Source organism: Crassostrea angulata, chromosome 5 (genome assembly GCF_025612915.1).
Source record: "Crassostrea angulata isolate pt1a10 chromosome 5, ASM2561291v2, whole genome shotgun sequence".
NCBI classification, from domain to species: domain Eukaryota; kingdom Metazoa; phylum Mollusca; class Bivalvia; order Ostreida; family Ostreidae; genus Magallana; species Magallana angulata.
Window position 1 is genome coordinate 5,166,151 of NC_069115.1, and position 15,779 is coordinate 5,181,929.

The following is a 15,779-nucleotide window of genomic DNA, read 5'->3' on the forward strand; positions in this document are numbered from 1 at the left end:
CTTCACCTATTTATTTTGATATTTCATATTGAATAGTTACATTAGCTGCATTACGTATAAGTTTTTGTTTTGTTTTGTTTGTTTTGTTTGTTTGTTTAATTTTCTTTTTTTTTCTTTTTTTTTTTGATTAGTTGCCCTTTGAACTGACATCAATTGTCATATGAAACGATATGTTGATCATCTTGAGTTATAAACGGAAACTAGAGCAGAGCTCGTGGCAAAGCCACGAGTAGGTCTTCCGTTGTTGCTGCGAGATGAAAATTTATGTGATTTGGTGTCAAACGATTATAATGACTAATGACTAAAATTTCACTTCTGCTTTTGTTATAAAAACGTGCTGTGATTGAAAGCCTGTGTAAAGACAGGAAAAAAATGTTTTAGGAAAACAATTTGTCGAACACAGTTTGTGTAATTGTTTTGAAAACTCTTTAAGGCCCTGTCACACAAAATTGCGTTCCCAGTGCGAGTTCACGGCATTGTGTTAATGGAATCGCCGTAGGATCGCAAGGAAAATTCAGAAAGGCATTCTTACAGAGCTCCCAAATACGTTTTCACAGAGTTCTACTTGGCGATTGACTGCCCTCTCGCTGGGTATCTGCCGAGCGCTCATGACGTGCTAGGAGTTTTTACCGCGCATCCACAGCGTGCTCTGCGCGCTGACTGCGTGCACATGCGCTGTTGGAGACTTTACGGGGCTGCAATGGCGACCTTACTCCACTTCTACGGCGTGTTTATCGGAACGCAGAGCCACAGCGCGTACTTTGTGCATGTTCAAAGTACGCGCCGTCGCATGGCGTTCTAAAATGCTCTAGGCTAGGATATCCCACCGCGGCGAACGAAGATGCCGTTGAGTTGTTACGGCGCTGTAGAAGACTCTAGTTCGTTGACCATGGCGTTTTACATTATTCAATTATACAGCAGGATCGCTGTGAGGACGCAGCTCCAGTGTGACAGGGGTTTAAACAATGAGAAGTTTAATGGCGAGTTAAATTTTTCAGGGTAGCATGGATTGTTATATATTAAAATGTACTCATGATTCATGTAAGGAAATGTAAGTTAAAACGTGCATTAAAAAAACACGTAACTTCTGTAAATAAATCTCTCTAATTTTTTGAAGACTATGTGCCAGTTTGAATTTGTTTCTTGCTGTCAAAATTTGGTAAATAGCCAAAATTGATGGCATCTATGAACATTTATTCAGGGCTGATACTATTTGATAATACGAGTAGACTTGAACATTTAAAATACTAATCAGCTATCCAAGATCATCGGGAGAATTAAGCCTAAGTGAGCGTCTAAATTTTACTCCTGATATACAGACACCGCTATGTAACGTAAAATTTAATAACATTATTTACAGAAATGAATATTACTTCTCCCTACGATGCAATAATATTCAAAATCCCTATTTTTAAGTCAGTTTTTTCTCCTTTATCGGATCAACAGTTATTCTCTCGGAGAAAGTTTACGTATGTATTTTTTTTTTTTTTTAAAAAAGGGAGAAACTTCAATAAAAATAAGCGGAAAATAATAGTGTTACTGTTTTTATTTTCAGTTAATTTAATTAAATGTGACAAAGGCGCATATTCGGTCGGATTTTTGGTAACATGTACATTAAGTAAATTTGATGCAGGTTCCATGTTTGTTTTTTGTGGGTTTTTTTTTGATTTTATTTTTTTTTTTTTGCTTTTCTCTGCTTTATCATAAAGATATATAAAAAAAACTACGTACATGTCACAAGCAATATTTGCCTTCTGTATTTATCTTGTATTTTAATAGATTGGGTAATCATTGTCAGGGGCGGATACAGGATTTGTAGTTAGGGGGGGGGGGGGCGTGGATAAAATTATTGAGCAGGGGGTCTGGGGCCGTCTTGAGGCCCCCCGTGGGTCCCGGGCAAAGCCCTGGTGGGGGCCTAGGGGGCGAAGCCCCCGAAAGCTCCTGGGTTTTCGTGTATTTTGAAGGTCAAACCAGGCTCAAAATAGTGGTATTTTTTCAGTTATGTACACTTTACACAAAAGCCTATTACATATATATAACAATTTGTCACATATTGTTACTAATACCTAATACATGTATTGGATTAAAAACAAAAAAACTTGGGCATTTATGAACTCCCAAAATTAACTAGATTATCAAAGTTACAACATTGTAATGACGATACGGTATCCGACCCCCTATTAGCTGTTAGAAATATCTGATGCATCAAATCTTCAATATTCTTATATTGAAAAAGTCTATTTACGTAGAAAAAAATTCAAAAAATATACAGTTATTCAGAAATTTCTGCTTGCGTCGCAATATGGAAATGACAGCGCAGTTTACACTTGAAACAAAACTGCTGAGATTTCCAGTCGATTCTTGGTCGAAGCCCCAAGTTCAGGGCCCTGGGGAATTTGTTGCAGCCACCATAATAAAATGACCAACACTGCTTGTTTTAAACACAGTTTAATTGGTTTGTTATCAGAACCTGTCAACATGCATTAGGATTAGATGTTTATAGATGTTTATAGAGCAGCAGAATTACAGTCAGCATAGCACAGCTAATGTATCAATGAGGTGTAATATTGAGTCAGGCATAAATATAAATAATGTGAAACACAAAATGCTTACTTTTCTATGTAAAATTTATCAAATCATCTACAGTCATGCATACTTTGAAAATTTTAGGGGGGGGGGGGGCGTGCGCCCTCCACGCCCCCCCCCCTTAAATCCGCCAGTGATTGTTGACCTAAAATTAGTATTCCACTGGCTGTAGCTACATGTAACCTTGTAAGTAAATTAAGTTGCATGACATCGTCATACCACACAACTTCAATAAAACTTTTTTTTTTAAATCAATTTTCATATAATTAGCAATAAAGAAAATCCCCAAGAACACATGTCCATCTCACTGAAGTGTAACTTTGAGAAGCGCATATATTTTTTGGAGGCAGATATGTCGCTATATTATAGTCTGTAAGTCAAGTAAACTAATCTGTCCTAACTTGCAATACTTTGATAATTTCTATGGCGACCACCTGTATAGCATAATGTGGTCGTATTTCATAACTTCTTATCCCAAGAAAACATTACGTTTGACTTAAAACTTTTAATTATAATATATATTATTCTGTTCATAACTATATATAATAGAAGTTTAGCGTGTTCGACATGTTAATTTATTATAGCCACGTTCTCAGATTACGATCCCGCACCTTTAATGTGAAAATGAAAGTCTTGTTGTTTGAAAATTGAACACTTTGAAGAAAACACTCTTCGAACTGTTGATTAAGTACATAACAATTGATGATCTGCAGCCATAAATAAGCTGGGGCTATATATGTTCTGAGCTGTTCAAAGTGACACAAGATTTTCGGTAGCACGTGGCGATTGAATTTACGCAATAAAGGAAGTTGAAATTTACAAAGACTGACCGAATAAAAAAAACGGGTGGGAAAGAGAAACACGCTCAGAAGAAAATTTTACACATAAGAAGTCACTATCAAATGATTTTCGACAGATCTGGAATTTTAAAAAAAGAGAGCACTTGGCAGCGGGGCGGTGGGAAGGCAACACAGAAATAATTTCGTTTTCACAATGAAACTAACGACCATGTAGAAACACTACAGAAGTTATTTATATTTGACCGATAGAATCTAAACAAAACTTGTTTCAAAACTCATGTGAATATTCTTTACAATAATCACCGAATGCCTTAATTCAGGGCATTCTCTTATCGTGTCAGCACCTACCGCAAACATGGCACTTTGATCATAATTTGATTTGATTTTTTAAATTACCTTGTACGCTGTCGTATAAATCAATGCTAAATCAACTGTACGAGTAAAATAAATTTATCGGTTCATCTGAAACCAATATAATAGTTAAAAACATAATAAAAATAGTTGCGTTCGTACAAAATACCAAACATGCACGCGTGATAAGGTACATGTCGAGGTCACTTGCGCGGGATCTCCTCGGCCATGTGCGAGGGATGATCATTATTTAAAGGTTTTAATATTTGTCTTGTTGTTTTTTTGTTCTTGATTGAAAACATTATTTGTACAGTTTTTAAAACATTTAAGACTTACAAACCAACCATTCAAATATGTCTCACGAGTATTTCCGATTTGGAGTAATATCGCTTTTATTAATTTTCAGAACGACTTTTTAATTTACTCTCCAATGTTTAATTTAACTAAATACAAAATAACCAAACTTTTATAACATAAAATTAAAACAGTGTACAGTGTATTAACGGCTATATAAACTCAAACACGTTCATATTCATGTAAGTGTGCGGGTGCGAATCTTGTGTATTAGATAACCGTTTACCGCTAGGTAGTGCAGCTGTGGATGATTTCCTCGGCCGCGGGCGAAGGATAGATTACATAAAGGTTTAACGCATACACACGCACAGCTCAGAACCTAGGAAGATTTGAAAAGTTTGCAATTTAATGACTAAAATCTATCAAATAGAAATTCTTTTTTTACTTAAAACCCACAATTGATATATATGTCTGATATTGCATTAGATTGAGAATGGCATTGCTTTTATTAATTAACTGAACGATTTCTTAATTGACACCCTATCGTTTAATCCAATTGAAGAATAAACCTTTATGTGTAATCAAAACTGAAATTATTTATAATTCTTCAGTTCGCAGCTAGATTAACTCATATATGAGAGACGCAACTCTCGTGTATTCGATAACCGCTGACCGCTAGGTAGTCCAGCCGCGACCATGGTGACCGATTTTCTCGGCCGTGGGCGAGGGATAGCTTACGTAAAAATACACATCTCTGATTCAAGGTGGATTTTAAATGCATGCAGTATGATAACTAAAATGTAATGCATAGAATTTTTTTTCAATAAGTATTTTGTGTTTTACTAGAAAAGAAAAAGAATGTTTTGTTTTTCGATTCTCGTCTTTAAGGATTGTGCACTATAAGAACTAAACAACAATGACTTTAACTTCTATAAAAAAAAAGCATGTGTTCTAATTTTTTTCTCATGAATTAAAGCCTCCTGTATAAACTATTATACTTTCTGTGGTAACTTTTTGCCAGTTTTACGCGCAAAGACTTTCGTTAACTTGCCAAATGAAAACAGGTACATGTTAACATGTAAAGCTTTTTACACTCATACTACACAAATCACTTACAAAATAACATTGTAACGACCTTTATGAGATCCCAACAAACAACTTTTCCAGCGACAGCAATATCGAAATTCTAACCGTTTTTGAGTTAATAAGCAAAATCTTTTGAGGGCTTCTGGCCCTTAATTTAAGGGGCCAGCCCTTTTTTATTGGTGTTCAATGAAAGTCCTTAACATTATGCACAACTTTTGTTCTATATGTATTTAGGAAATATTTCAAACTAAAAAGTTACGAAGCTAAAACATGAGAAAAATTTCGCTATTTTTAAAACATAGATTTCAATTGATTAATTCGAGTGGAATAATTGGAAGAAACTAAAATCCAAAAATCAGAGGACAATATTCAAAGTATCAATAATAAAGATTTTTAACTATAAATTATTTGCTACGGACCATTTTGGAGCCTTTGTCTGGAAACTAACGCCCCTAAAATTTTAGAAAAAGGGGAATAACTTAAAACCGGAAGTTGCGATTTCAATTTTTTTTTGTGCTCTAGAAACCTAATTTAATTTACAATATACCGTGAAAATTTGAATGAAATCAGATGACAAACAAAAAAGTTATTGAGGATTTAAAAACGTCTAGAAGAAGAAAAATTATAATGAAGAAGAACCATCAGAATCAGTACAAGGTCTTCCGTTGGAAACGGAAGACCTTAATTAGTCCACAAGTGCCTATTTAAAAAGACTGGCATATTTTTTGGATATTTTATGCAAAATGCCGGCGCGACAGTCGATCAAAATCACTCAATCGGGAAAAGGAACATCGACTTACGCGGCTTACCTCCCTTGCTTATGACGTCAGTAAGACCCAATCGCCTTATTAAACTCTGCAGTGAAAACAAATATCCAAGTCATTTTGCAGTAGATTAAAAGAAAAACAAATATCATTTCGTATAAATACTTTAAAAAATTATACAATAGTCAACCATGGCAGTATATTTTCTTTCATTAAATTAAATCGTATATGTTTATATACTTTATTTGATAGCGTGTACATATTCAGTTTATAGACTCGAGAATGAGTGATTTCTGTCATAGATCTATATGCAAATAAATGTATTTATTATGCTTTGTTTCAATTAGTTTTAATGAAATTGTCAAATTCAAACCTAAGATAACTAAACATTTTTCCCCATTTGAACGTTCATGCAATTCATAATGATATTTTTTTCTTAACAACTTGTAAATGGGGCCTCATTCGCTTCACGGTTAAATTTTTTGTTTCGTTTTTAATTTCATGAACATGCTACCATTTAATCTAATTATTTTTAGTTGAAGGGAAAGTTCCTCAAATGTTTTGATTTTGGAACGTGTACTAGTGTGTGCGGTGTTTTGATTTTAGAACGTGTATGCACGGTGTTTACTCACAGATCTCTTTTATTTCCGTTTCTTTCACAATTTTTTCTTTCGTTCTTTTATTATTGTTGATGTTTGTTCTTAATAAAATCTGACGATTTTCTACACATTCATGCCAATTTATTAATTTCAAACAAAATCTTTATTTTACCGGTACATTTCTTAATCCTTATTCCATATTACCAAGATCTAATTTAATAAAATATACACAAAGCATTTTCTAAAGATATTGCTACTTATCAATTAGTCTGAAATCAATAGGCCAGGATAATAAGAATTTATCAATGGATACATTTTGAAATAAACTTTTTGCGGTATTTTACAGTCGCTTTTAAATATAAACTATACACAATGCTTAAAACATTTTCATTGGCTGCTTTCTACTTATTCATGTGATGTGACCAAATAAATTAAATGAATTAAAATGCTTTCATCATCTTTAAATGTAGTTCAATCATTTTACGTATCAAAGAAGAAAAGGATGTTTCTGTTAAAAAAGTTTTATAATTGGAGCATTCTTTAGTTAAATCTTTTACTGCAGTACAGGATATTCCCTTGATTTTACTCTAGTGAAAAGCTCATAGTGTTATTAAAAAACGACCAATTAGAACTAAGTCATCTGTACTTCGAGATCAGATGATATCATCGGAAAAAAAAGATGCGTTCTTATATGCAAAATTAACTAAAATTAAATCGATAAACGACTGTAAAACTACACTAGTTCTAATGCATTGTTTATATCAGTGGGTCAGTGTGACGTCATAAATCCACAAAATCAAGAACGATAAGCGGGGAAGAATTTTTTCCAGGTGCTGAATTTTCACGGTTATTTCTCAGTAATGCAAAGGCAAAGAAATCTTATTACACCTGTTTTAACATTCCTTTATACGAAGTATTCTATTTATAAAATAAATTCCCAGTGTTAAAAATCGTTTCATATGACCTCTAAGTTATAATACATACATCCAACAAGTAATAGCTTTCCAAAAAGCTTGCCTGACTAAACAAAATTATTCAATGGAAGCATGCATGTATCAATTAGGCTATCTAATAAGAAATAAATTTTAATTTTCGCTGCTGACCATAAATTTATAAATGGAACGTGCAAATTTAAGACGAAACGTCAGTCTTTTCTTCGATCTAGAACATGTGCATATATATTACTTGAAATTCATATATTTTTTATTTATTCAATTTTTTAGGAATGTACACATATCAAATACATGTAAGTGCATGTAAGCTTGAAAGCTGGAGAGTAAATAGTGGGTTTTTTTTCAAAATTGTATTTGTCATATTAAGATGCAAAATCAACTGAAAGGTCCAACCATATGAAATATGAAAGGGTATAAAAACACGTATTGTTTTTTAATGTGTGTGGAAAGCTTCATCAAAATCATCTTGACAAGCAATTAAAAAAGGGTGAATTCTCAAATTCATGAAAAAAACCTTATTTAATTAGAATTCCTTATTTGCAGGTTTATTGTTTGCATGCTCCTACAAAAGTGGAGGGGGGGGGGGGATCCATGATATTTCCATTTATCCTATAAAGTTAAGAAGAGTGCAAGCTGCAAAAAAAAGTGGGGAGTGGGAAGCAGCCTCCCTCACCCCAACCCCTGATGCTACGTGTCTGTGATGTAAACACATGGTGTGCTCAGAACACGTCAACACGCAAAAACTATGAATGAGACATTATGGCGCGAAATCCTGCTATTACCGTTCACGCAACGAATGAACTCATCCATTGGCAGAGATCCATGGGGAGGGGGTCAGATGAATTTTTTGACATTTGTTTTGTAACAGCTAAATACATGTATATTATACTTTGGATCGGGTGTTTTGGAAGAAATCTATCGAATTAGGAAACACACTTGATTAGTAACTGTTAAATGTAGTAATGTACATTTAGTAGGACACGCGAGTTAAGACCCCTTTTCAATATTAATGAAATCGCCCAACTGAACGAAAATCGGGTCACACCCTGCTTTCACGATTTAGTTCCTCCAGTAAACATTCCAGCTGAATAGATATACATTTGCTTTAATCCAAACTGATAAATCTCTTGTAATAATGATAATCCAACACCAATTATTACTTACATTATACCGTAATAGACAATATGTTACAACTTGTCGCGATGACCCCCTCCCCCTTTTTCCCCGTTCATGCTGATATATTTTTAAATCAGGATTACACACGTGCACTGCATGGTGAACGGCCAATATCATGATATTGCTTGTCCCATTGTCTGCACTGTTTCGGAGATTGCAACTTTTAAACCTTAGATATGCCTGACGTCATGACGTCAGGCAATAAGTATCTTTCCCGTTCATTCTTACGGAAATTCATTGTAATTCACACTTCAGTTGAAACGGATAAGAACGAAATCTAACGCTCCGTTTATTGATTTGTCGAGTTAAGAAAAATCACCGACTGCATGAAATAATCACGATAATGTCAAAATAAAATTCCCATAACGAACGATTTAGGCTGTTTCTTTAATCTAATGTACAAATGTACATTAACAATAAATTAGGTAATTTTACTTACATTTTATTATCAATTTATTCATTGTTTAAAAAGTATAATTATAAACAATAAAATGCTTTCTTTTATGATTATTACGGGTTATGAAGGTAGCTATCATTGCAAAAACATTTTGTTCTGCAATGTCTCCCTCGTCATATCCATCTTTGGAATTAACAGCTGTTACTAAAAAACAATATATCGGATGTATTGATTTCATAGACAATTAGCGGGCTATGCTAGTTTTTCTGCAATGATCGTGCTAACTTGAAAGCCTGCATTATTCATGGAAGAAATCATTTTCTGCAATAATAGTTTAATATATTTCAGGCTACAATTTGGACATCTTCTTCCAAACCATGGAACGGTTCGAGCTTGACGACATAATGAATACATTGATAGAACATGGCGTCGTTTGCGTGGAGACGTTTTGTTCCATGACTGAATCCGACTTCAAAGAGATGGGACTTAACATAGGTCAGAGAAGGAAATGTATCTTAGCTGCAGAGCACATCAAAAATTATGGCCGAAATGGATAAAATATTTTAATTCAAGAAACTAACTTCTCTCATAATCTATATATTTTGATTTTTTATAAAAATGTCTCATCAATAGTTTAAGTTGTTCGAATTCATGTAGATGTGTTATGATCTCCAATATTAATATTTAGAAAATGGAACTCTCTTGGAAATAATTTATTTTATATATAATAGTATATTAATTTGGTCAAATGCAAACTTATGAAATAACTTGAATCTTCAACGATTTGCTGTATTGTTTTCTTAAATGGGAAACCTGTACTATGGAGTTAGGTATTTAGTAGGACTATGTGATAATAAAACACTGATAATACTCTGATCTATCGTTCTTTGTCATTCTCTTTTCAAAAATTCTTTTCAACCCCAGTGTTATCATAAAATGTTCAAAATGTATGTATTTTTAAAAAATAAATCACTAATGATTGTTTTTATAAATTAATAAATAAAAACAAATATCTCTCTACCTTATTGTATAATATGCTTTTAAGAATTGTTTATTTGATATTTTAAAAAAAAAAGTAAAAAGCGAATAAAGAGATGCAAGATTAGGTTAACGAAGAACAATGTTTGAATGTAAAAGTTTGAGTACATCTTATAATTTATGTTAGTAGGTATATTACGTGTAAAAAATCGCACTTTTGACACATCATATGTATAAAATGGACAGTTACTCTTTGCAGAATAAAATGGAAAAAAGTAAACATGAATTAGAAATTGTGTCTTATCTTTACAAATCGGCAAATTTGTGTGTGGGTTTTCGTAATTAAATGACTCAGTTAATTCACTTTTGGGGTCCATCGATCATGTAATACCATAACATAAAATACAATAAAATGTTTAACAGATAATAACAATCAAAGTTTTGAACATATTTTAATTTCATTTTCTATGCAATGTCAACTTGAAATTCACATGTACAAAACAGTTGAAAATATGCATCTGGTTTCTTAAGCCTGTCTCTTCAAAGTTACCTATTATCTCAGAATAATTAATAATCCAAAATGTATTAGATTTGTAAAACTCATTGAAATTGAAATAATGTTAGGTGGTATGATATATTTGCCAAGTTCAGATAGTTTTTATTTATCACTTTATTAATTTAGCAAAAATGAACCATCCGTAGCAACATGCTAATTAAGAGAGCAGATTTTAAAGATAGTGTGTATCCTTTATTGTCAATAAATTATGCATTTACTGCTTTTTCATGGAAGGTCTTGGCACAAGGTAGGTACTGTCAACATAAAAGTTTGGTTGACCGTCCTCAGTCTGTTGTTTCGTGTTTGACGATCTCCCTTTGCTAGGTTGCTTGGTATGGGACGTTGACAAATAATTGGAAGTACGTTGCATTTCCTCGCCAGAAGCATCTAACATACGTAAATACATGTTTTTATCTTCTAAGGGTTCAGCGGTATCGTAATATGCGCCGTTTTCGTGAACTTTGGCAATATCGAGAGTGCCAATGTCTGTGTAAAGGTTTTCTTCTGGGTAGTGTTTGTGTATTATTTCGTAGGTGCTCATTTCTTTCCCATTAAATCCCGGGTTAATGATTTCAATATTCGGACTCGGACCTGGAAAATAACAAACAAACAACACTCATAAGCTTACATGTTTATGTTTCAAGGCAATATTTAGATTTTCTGGTGCTTTGTTAATGTGTCGCGTCGCGAAAAGTTGTCACTTTAATTTTTCTTGAATGAAACAATTCGGTATATCTTCAATCTTTATAGAATAAAGCATGTTGAAAAGAACTTTATCAAGTGTCAATGGACAAAACAATTTGTTATTGAACTGCAGATATTATCCATTCCTTATTTATTTACCTGGACGACGAATCAACCTCCGCCACAGGATGGCACCTACGACTATAAATGCAAGGAGAGCAAGAACTGCGGCAGTCGCTCCAACTGCCGTGTAGCTGTTGGTCATTTCAGATGATTTGCCTTCAACATTGATTACTTGTGCGTTTTCTGTAAAATGAAACAATAATATGACATAGTATATCAGTTCAAATAATAAAGAAAAGAATAACAATTTCAGGTAGTAAGGGACACCTCCATGCTGTAAAGTACTATTCATCGAGAAAAAAAAACACAATAAAATCAGGTGTAATTCAATAAATAGTTTCTTTCCCAAAGTTGACAATTAACAGCGTAGAGGAGTTGGTTAAAGGGTTTACTACGAATCTGTAAGCCATGAGTTCGAATCCTGCAGGGGATTTTAGAATTTTCACCTTTCCAAAAATGTATTTAACGTACTTTTTGTTGAATATTTTGAAGTTTGAAAATTATAATTCAGTGAAAGTTTTTTAATCAACTACATCTGCAAAACTATATACATGCATCACAAAATATATTTATCTTACGTGATCCTTCATTTGTGGTCAGTTTGTCTGTTGATGTTACTTGGACGGGCGGCACTGTTGTATCTGTAGTGTTTGTTCTGGTATCTAAAGAAATGTCATTACATATTATGATTTCTCAAACATTATACAGTAATATAGAATTCTTATGACACTAAAAAACAGATAAAATAAATACCTTCGAACGTCCATATTCCTGTTGCTCCGAACCCGGTAGAGATCCCAATTGTCACATTAGACAAAGGGTTCTTGAGTTGAAAGTCCAGCATAAGATCCCTAAATCCGGAGTTCATGTGTCCTACCATAATGTTACCATCTTTCCAGCTTATTACGAACTCTTTGAACTCTTTACAGTCAAGTATCTTTCCGGCGTACTGATCTCGACATGGTCCCTGTACCCGGGTTCTTAAGCAGGAATTTGAGTTACTCCAGCCGCCTAGAACAATTTCAATGGGCCTTCTATTACTGGGTTTCAGCAACATATGTGCGTCATTGCAGGCCAGGACTTTGAAAGCTAGGTGAGTCGACTCTTGGCTAGGAATTCCGAACTTTGTTAGGTACCAGTATTGGTAATCGTTTGGGGTGAGCACTCTGATTTCAGGGGTTGCGGCAACTTGTCCTTTAAAACATTTTTTTGTGATTAAAAAATATAGCCATGAAATATCAACCCATACTAGGATAGCATGTGGTTATATATGCCGTCATGACTATGTGAGTTAATGCTAATATACACTTTTTAAATTAAAAAAAAAACATGTATGTACACAATTTCTTTCTTCATGATTCTAAGTTAAGAAAGATACTAATTTATGGTAAGGCTATCAATAAGATTAGAGAAACATCGTAAAATTGTGTTCACATTAAATTAGATTATAAAAGCGGCGTAACATACTTACTAAGCATGTACGGAAAATACATATGTATTTGGATTTCTTTTTAAAAGACTACCTTTTCATATTTAATAGATAGATAGATAGATAGGTAGATAGATAGATAGATAGATAGATAGATAGATAGATAGATAGATAGATAGATAGATAGATAGATAGATAATGGAAAAAATTCTAACTCTATCTTATTGTCCTTTACAAAAGCCTGTCTTCCTGTCGTTTAAAAATATATGAATTAAGGTATTCAATGTATAATGAAGGGATATTGAACAATTTAGAATAATTTCAAATAATTTAAATATGTATAATGCTAGATAACAATGAAAGTGAAATAAACCAAATTCACATGACTGATAACAAAGATAACATATAAGAAGCCAGTCATTTTGCACCTTAAAATTTTTTTAAAAGTTAGCTTCCCTTGATGAAAAAAAGATATTAATTTTGTCCAAATATTTGCAGTAAATGATTCATCTTATTTCATATTTTAATACGGAGAAAATTTATGCATGTATTCAGCGTAAGAGTTTTAGAAATCCCCAGTTACTTTCTACAATATCTTAATAAAAAATGCGTTGCCCAGAGACTTCAATTTAGAATTTATTGTATAATAAATTGGACAGTAATCAAAATTTTGCAAATTCCTTTAGCGGAGAATTTTCTGTTGATATCACCTTCAAAATAATATCATGGTTAAGAATAACGAACCATTCATTTATTAGGTACAAACTGTGGTTGTTATACATTGCATACTTTAAAAAATAAAACTTCAAAACTGTTTGTATTAGCCCTACAGACGATTTTATTTTTTTATACAGAAAAACTCATAAATTACGAAATTTCATGCCATTCATCTAAACACGAAATCAGTACAAGTGCAAACAAATGATTAAGGATAAAAAAGATTAGCTCAGTTGACTTGCCTGACTTCATAGTATAATTAGTTTATCTTTAGAAAAATAGAATAACAAATCTAGATCTTATTGTCGTGCGTCATACGGCTTACCGTCAAGATCTAAAGCTTTTTAAAAATAAATATATATCTTTTAACTATTTATTATCATCTTTTTTAAATGAACATTCCATAATCTTGTAATTTCAGCAAAAATATGAGTTTATATTTTTAGACAACTTATGAAGATTAACATTTACATATATTAACATACATGTACATATATTATAATCATTCAATACACTTACATTATGAATATCAACATACAAACGACCTCAACATGAAAAATATCTTGAGCTTAAAATTGATTTTGAGAACTTACCTAGGATCAAAGTGAAGCACATTACCAAAATATGAGAACTGCTGTGACTTAGGCCATGTCTATCCCATTCTCCTGCCATTTTGTAAGTAAGTGATGAAAAATAAACAACAACACGTTAGCTGACAGTGACTGTGGCGTGTGGTTCTTACGTGTGTGTCCGGCTCGCTATCCGCCACTGTGTAATTGAGGAAACGAGATGCCCGGCTATTTCCGGCAAAGATTACAAGCCGTGATATGTTTGACCCAAAATAACTTTACTATCGTCATTGTAAAAATAATAGAAACTTGTAAAATTTTACAGATATGTATAAAACAAAAAATACTCATTTAAACATTAGTTTTAATTTTTTTTTTAATTTTTGACGTGTTTCATTTTCAAATCTTATTTCAATAATCACATTTTCCCCACGTTTTACAATTGAATATTGGTGTTTTTATTAAAGCTATAAACGCCTTATTTAATGAATATTTTCGAAGTACGGTATATAATGAATATTTTTTCAAGAAGGAAAACAAATATAACATTATTTCTATGGTGTACACTAAACCAAAAGTTTGTCAGTATAATGAGCTGTACAAAAGAAAACATTGTAGGAAATACACTTTGGTCATTAATAAAAACCTAAGAATTATGGTTACTATAGTATTTAGATAAACAAATCGCAAAAACAGCGTTAACGTTTACTATGGCATATAAAGCTTTGAAACTAACTAATTTCCTATTTTACCTAGAATAAATACTTTTAAGTTCGATATAATTTGTTTCTATAATACATATTTACTTTGACTTTCGACATGTTTCGACATGTTACGCAAACTCCAATAATATATAAATAGTGCCTGTTTGGGAGGGTACCTGTTAAAATTGACACCCCGAAGCGGGGGTTGACAATGGTTTTCTAGGGGTGTCAGTTTCAACAGTTACCTTCCCAAACAGGCACTATTTATTTTATTGAATGTCCTATTTTTAAAGGAAATTTTACTGCTTTCATATAGAAATGAATGAATTCTACGACAAACCGTACGCGCATTATTTACGCGCATATTACAATATGTTGTGTTACCTGTTGCCAAGTGTGTTGCTAACGCTGAGGGTAATAGAACGGATTACCAACTGCATCTAAACCAATCAAATTTCAGTATTTAACATGAAAGTATAATAATAACTAATATTGAACCGGTTTGTTGGGACGTAATTAAATGCAGATTAATATTAAATTAAGCATGGAAATGTCGTTTAAAAATAATAGTTGCTTACACGACTGTTGTCTCTTTGCGTTGAAAAACTTGATTTTTGTTGTATTTGTATCTTGGACGTAAGAGCTATTCCTATAATTTGGTAAAAGTTGTGGGTACCTCTACTAGATTTCTTTTTATTCATTTAAGTTGTATTTAATCTTATCTATTCATTGACAGTGTATTTATATCAAATAACTGACATGGTATATTAAAACAATAATGTAATTTGTTATACTTTCATGTTAAATACTGAAATCTGATTGGTTAAGACGCAGTTCATAATCCGTTCTATTACCCTCAGCGTTAGCAACGCACTTAGCAACGGGTAAAATTTAAAATTGTTACATGCGCGAAAATTATGCGTGTATGGTTCGCTCTAGAATTCACTTTATTCCTATATAAAAGCCTTAAATTTTCTTAAAAATTAAGACATTCAGTATAACAAAATAAATAG

General features: G+C 32.7%; 2 protein-coding genes across 3 annotated transcripts in view; one reads left to right on the plus strand and one right to left on the minus strand.

The window, feature by feature from the left end:
• LOC128183684 (uncharacterized) overlaps positions 1–9,869 on the plus strand; it is a 29,654-nt gene extending 19,785 nt beyond the window's left edge. The window contains exon 5 of the mRNA XM_052852798.1: positions 9,355–9,869. Within this exon, the coding sequence (XP_052708758.1) occupies positions 9,355–9,563 (209 nt within the window). The 3' untranslated portion in view covers positions 9,564–9,869. The remainder of the gene's footprint in view (positions 1–9,354) is intronic.
• Positions 9,870–10,420: 551 nt separating this feature from the next.
• On the minus strand, positions 10,421–14,796 carry LOC128184202 (uncharacterized). Of its 2 annotated transcripts, XM_052853569.1 has the most exons (6): positions 14,087–14,796; positions 12,101–12,541; positions 11,926–12,009; positions 11,384–11,530; positions 10,759–11,131; positions 10,421–10,541 (listed from the first exon to the last, which is right to left on the minus strand). In XM_052853569.1, exons 1-6 carry the CDS (start codon positions 14,163–14,165, stop codon positions 10,538–10,540), a joined length of 1,128 nt encoding a protein of 375 aa, XP_052709529.1. In that variant the 5' UTR covers positions 14,166–14,796; the 3' UTR covers positions 10,421–10,537. The 2 variants fall into 2 exon arrangements, with proteins under 2 accessions (XP_052709529.1, XP_052709528.1); XM_052853568.1 differs by having other exon boundaries at positions 10,427–11,131; positions 14,087–14,795.
• Between the last annotated feature and the right edge of the window lie 983 nt (positions 14,797–15,779).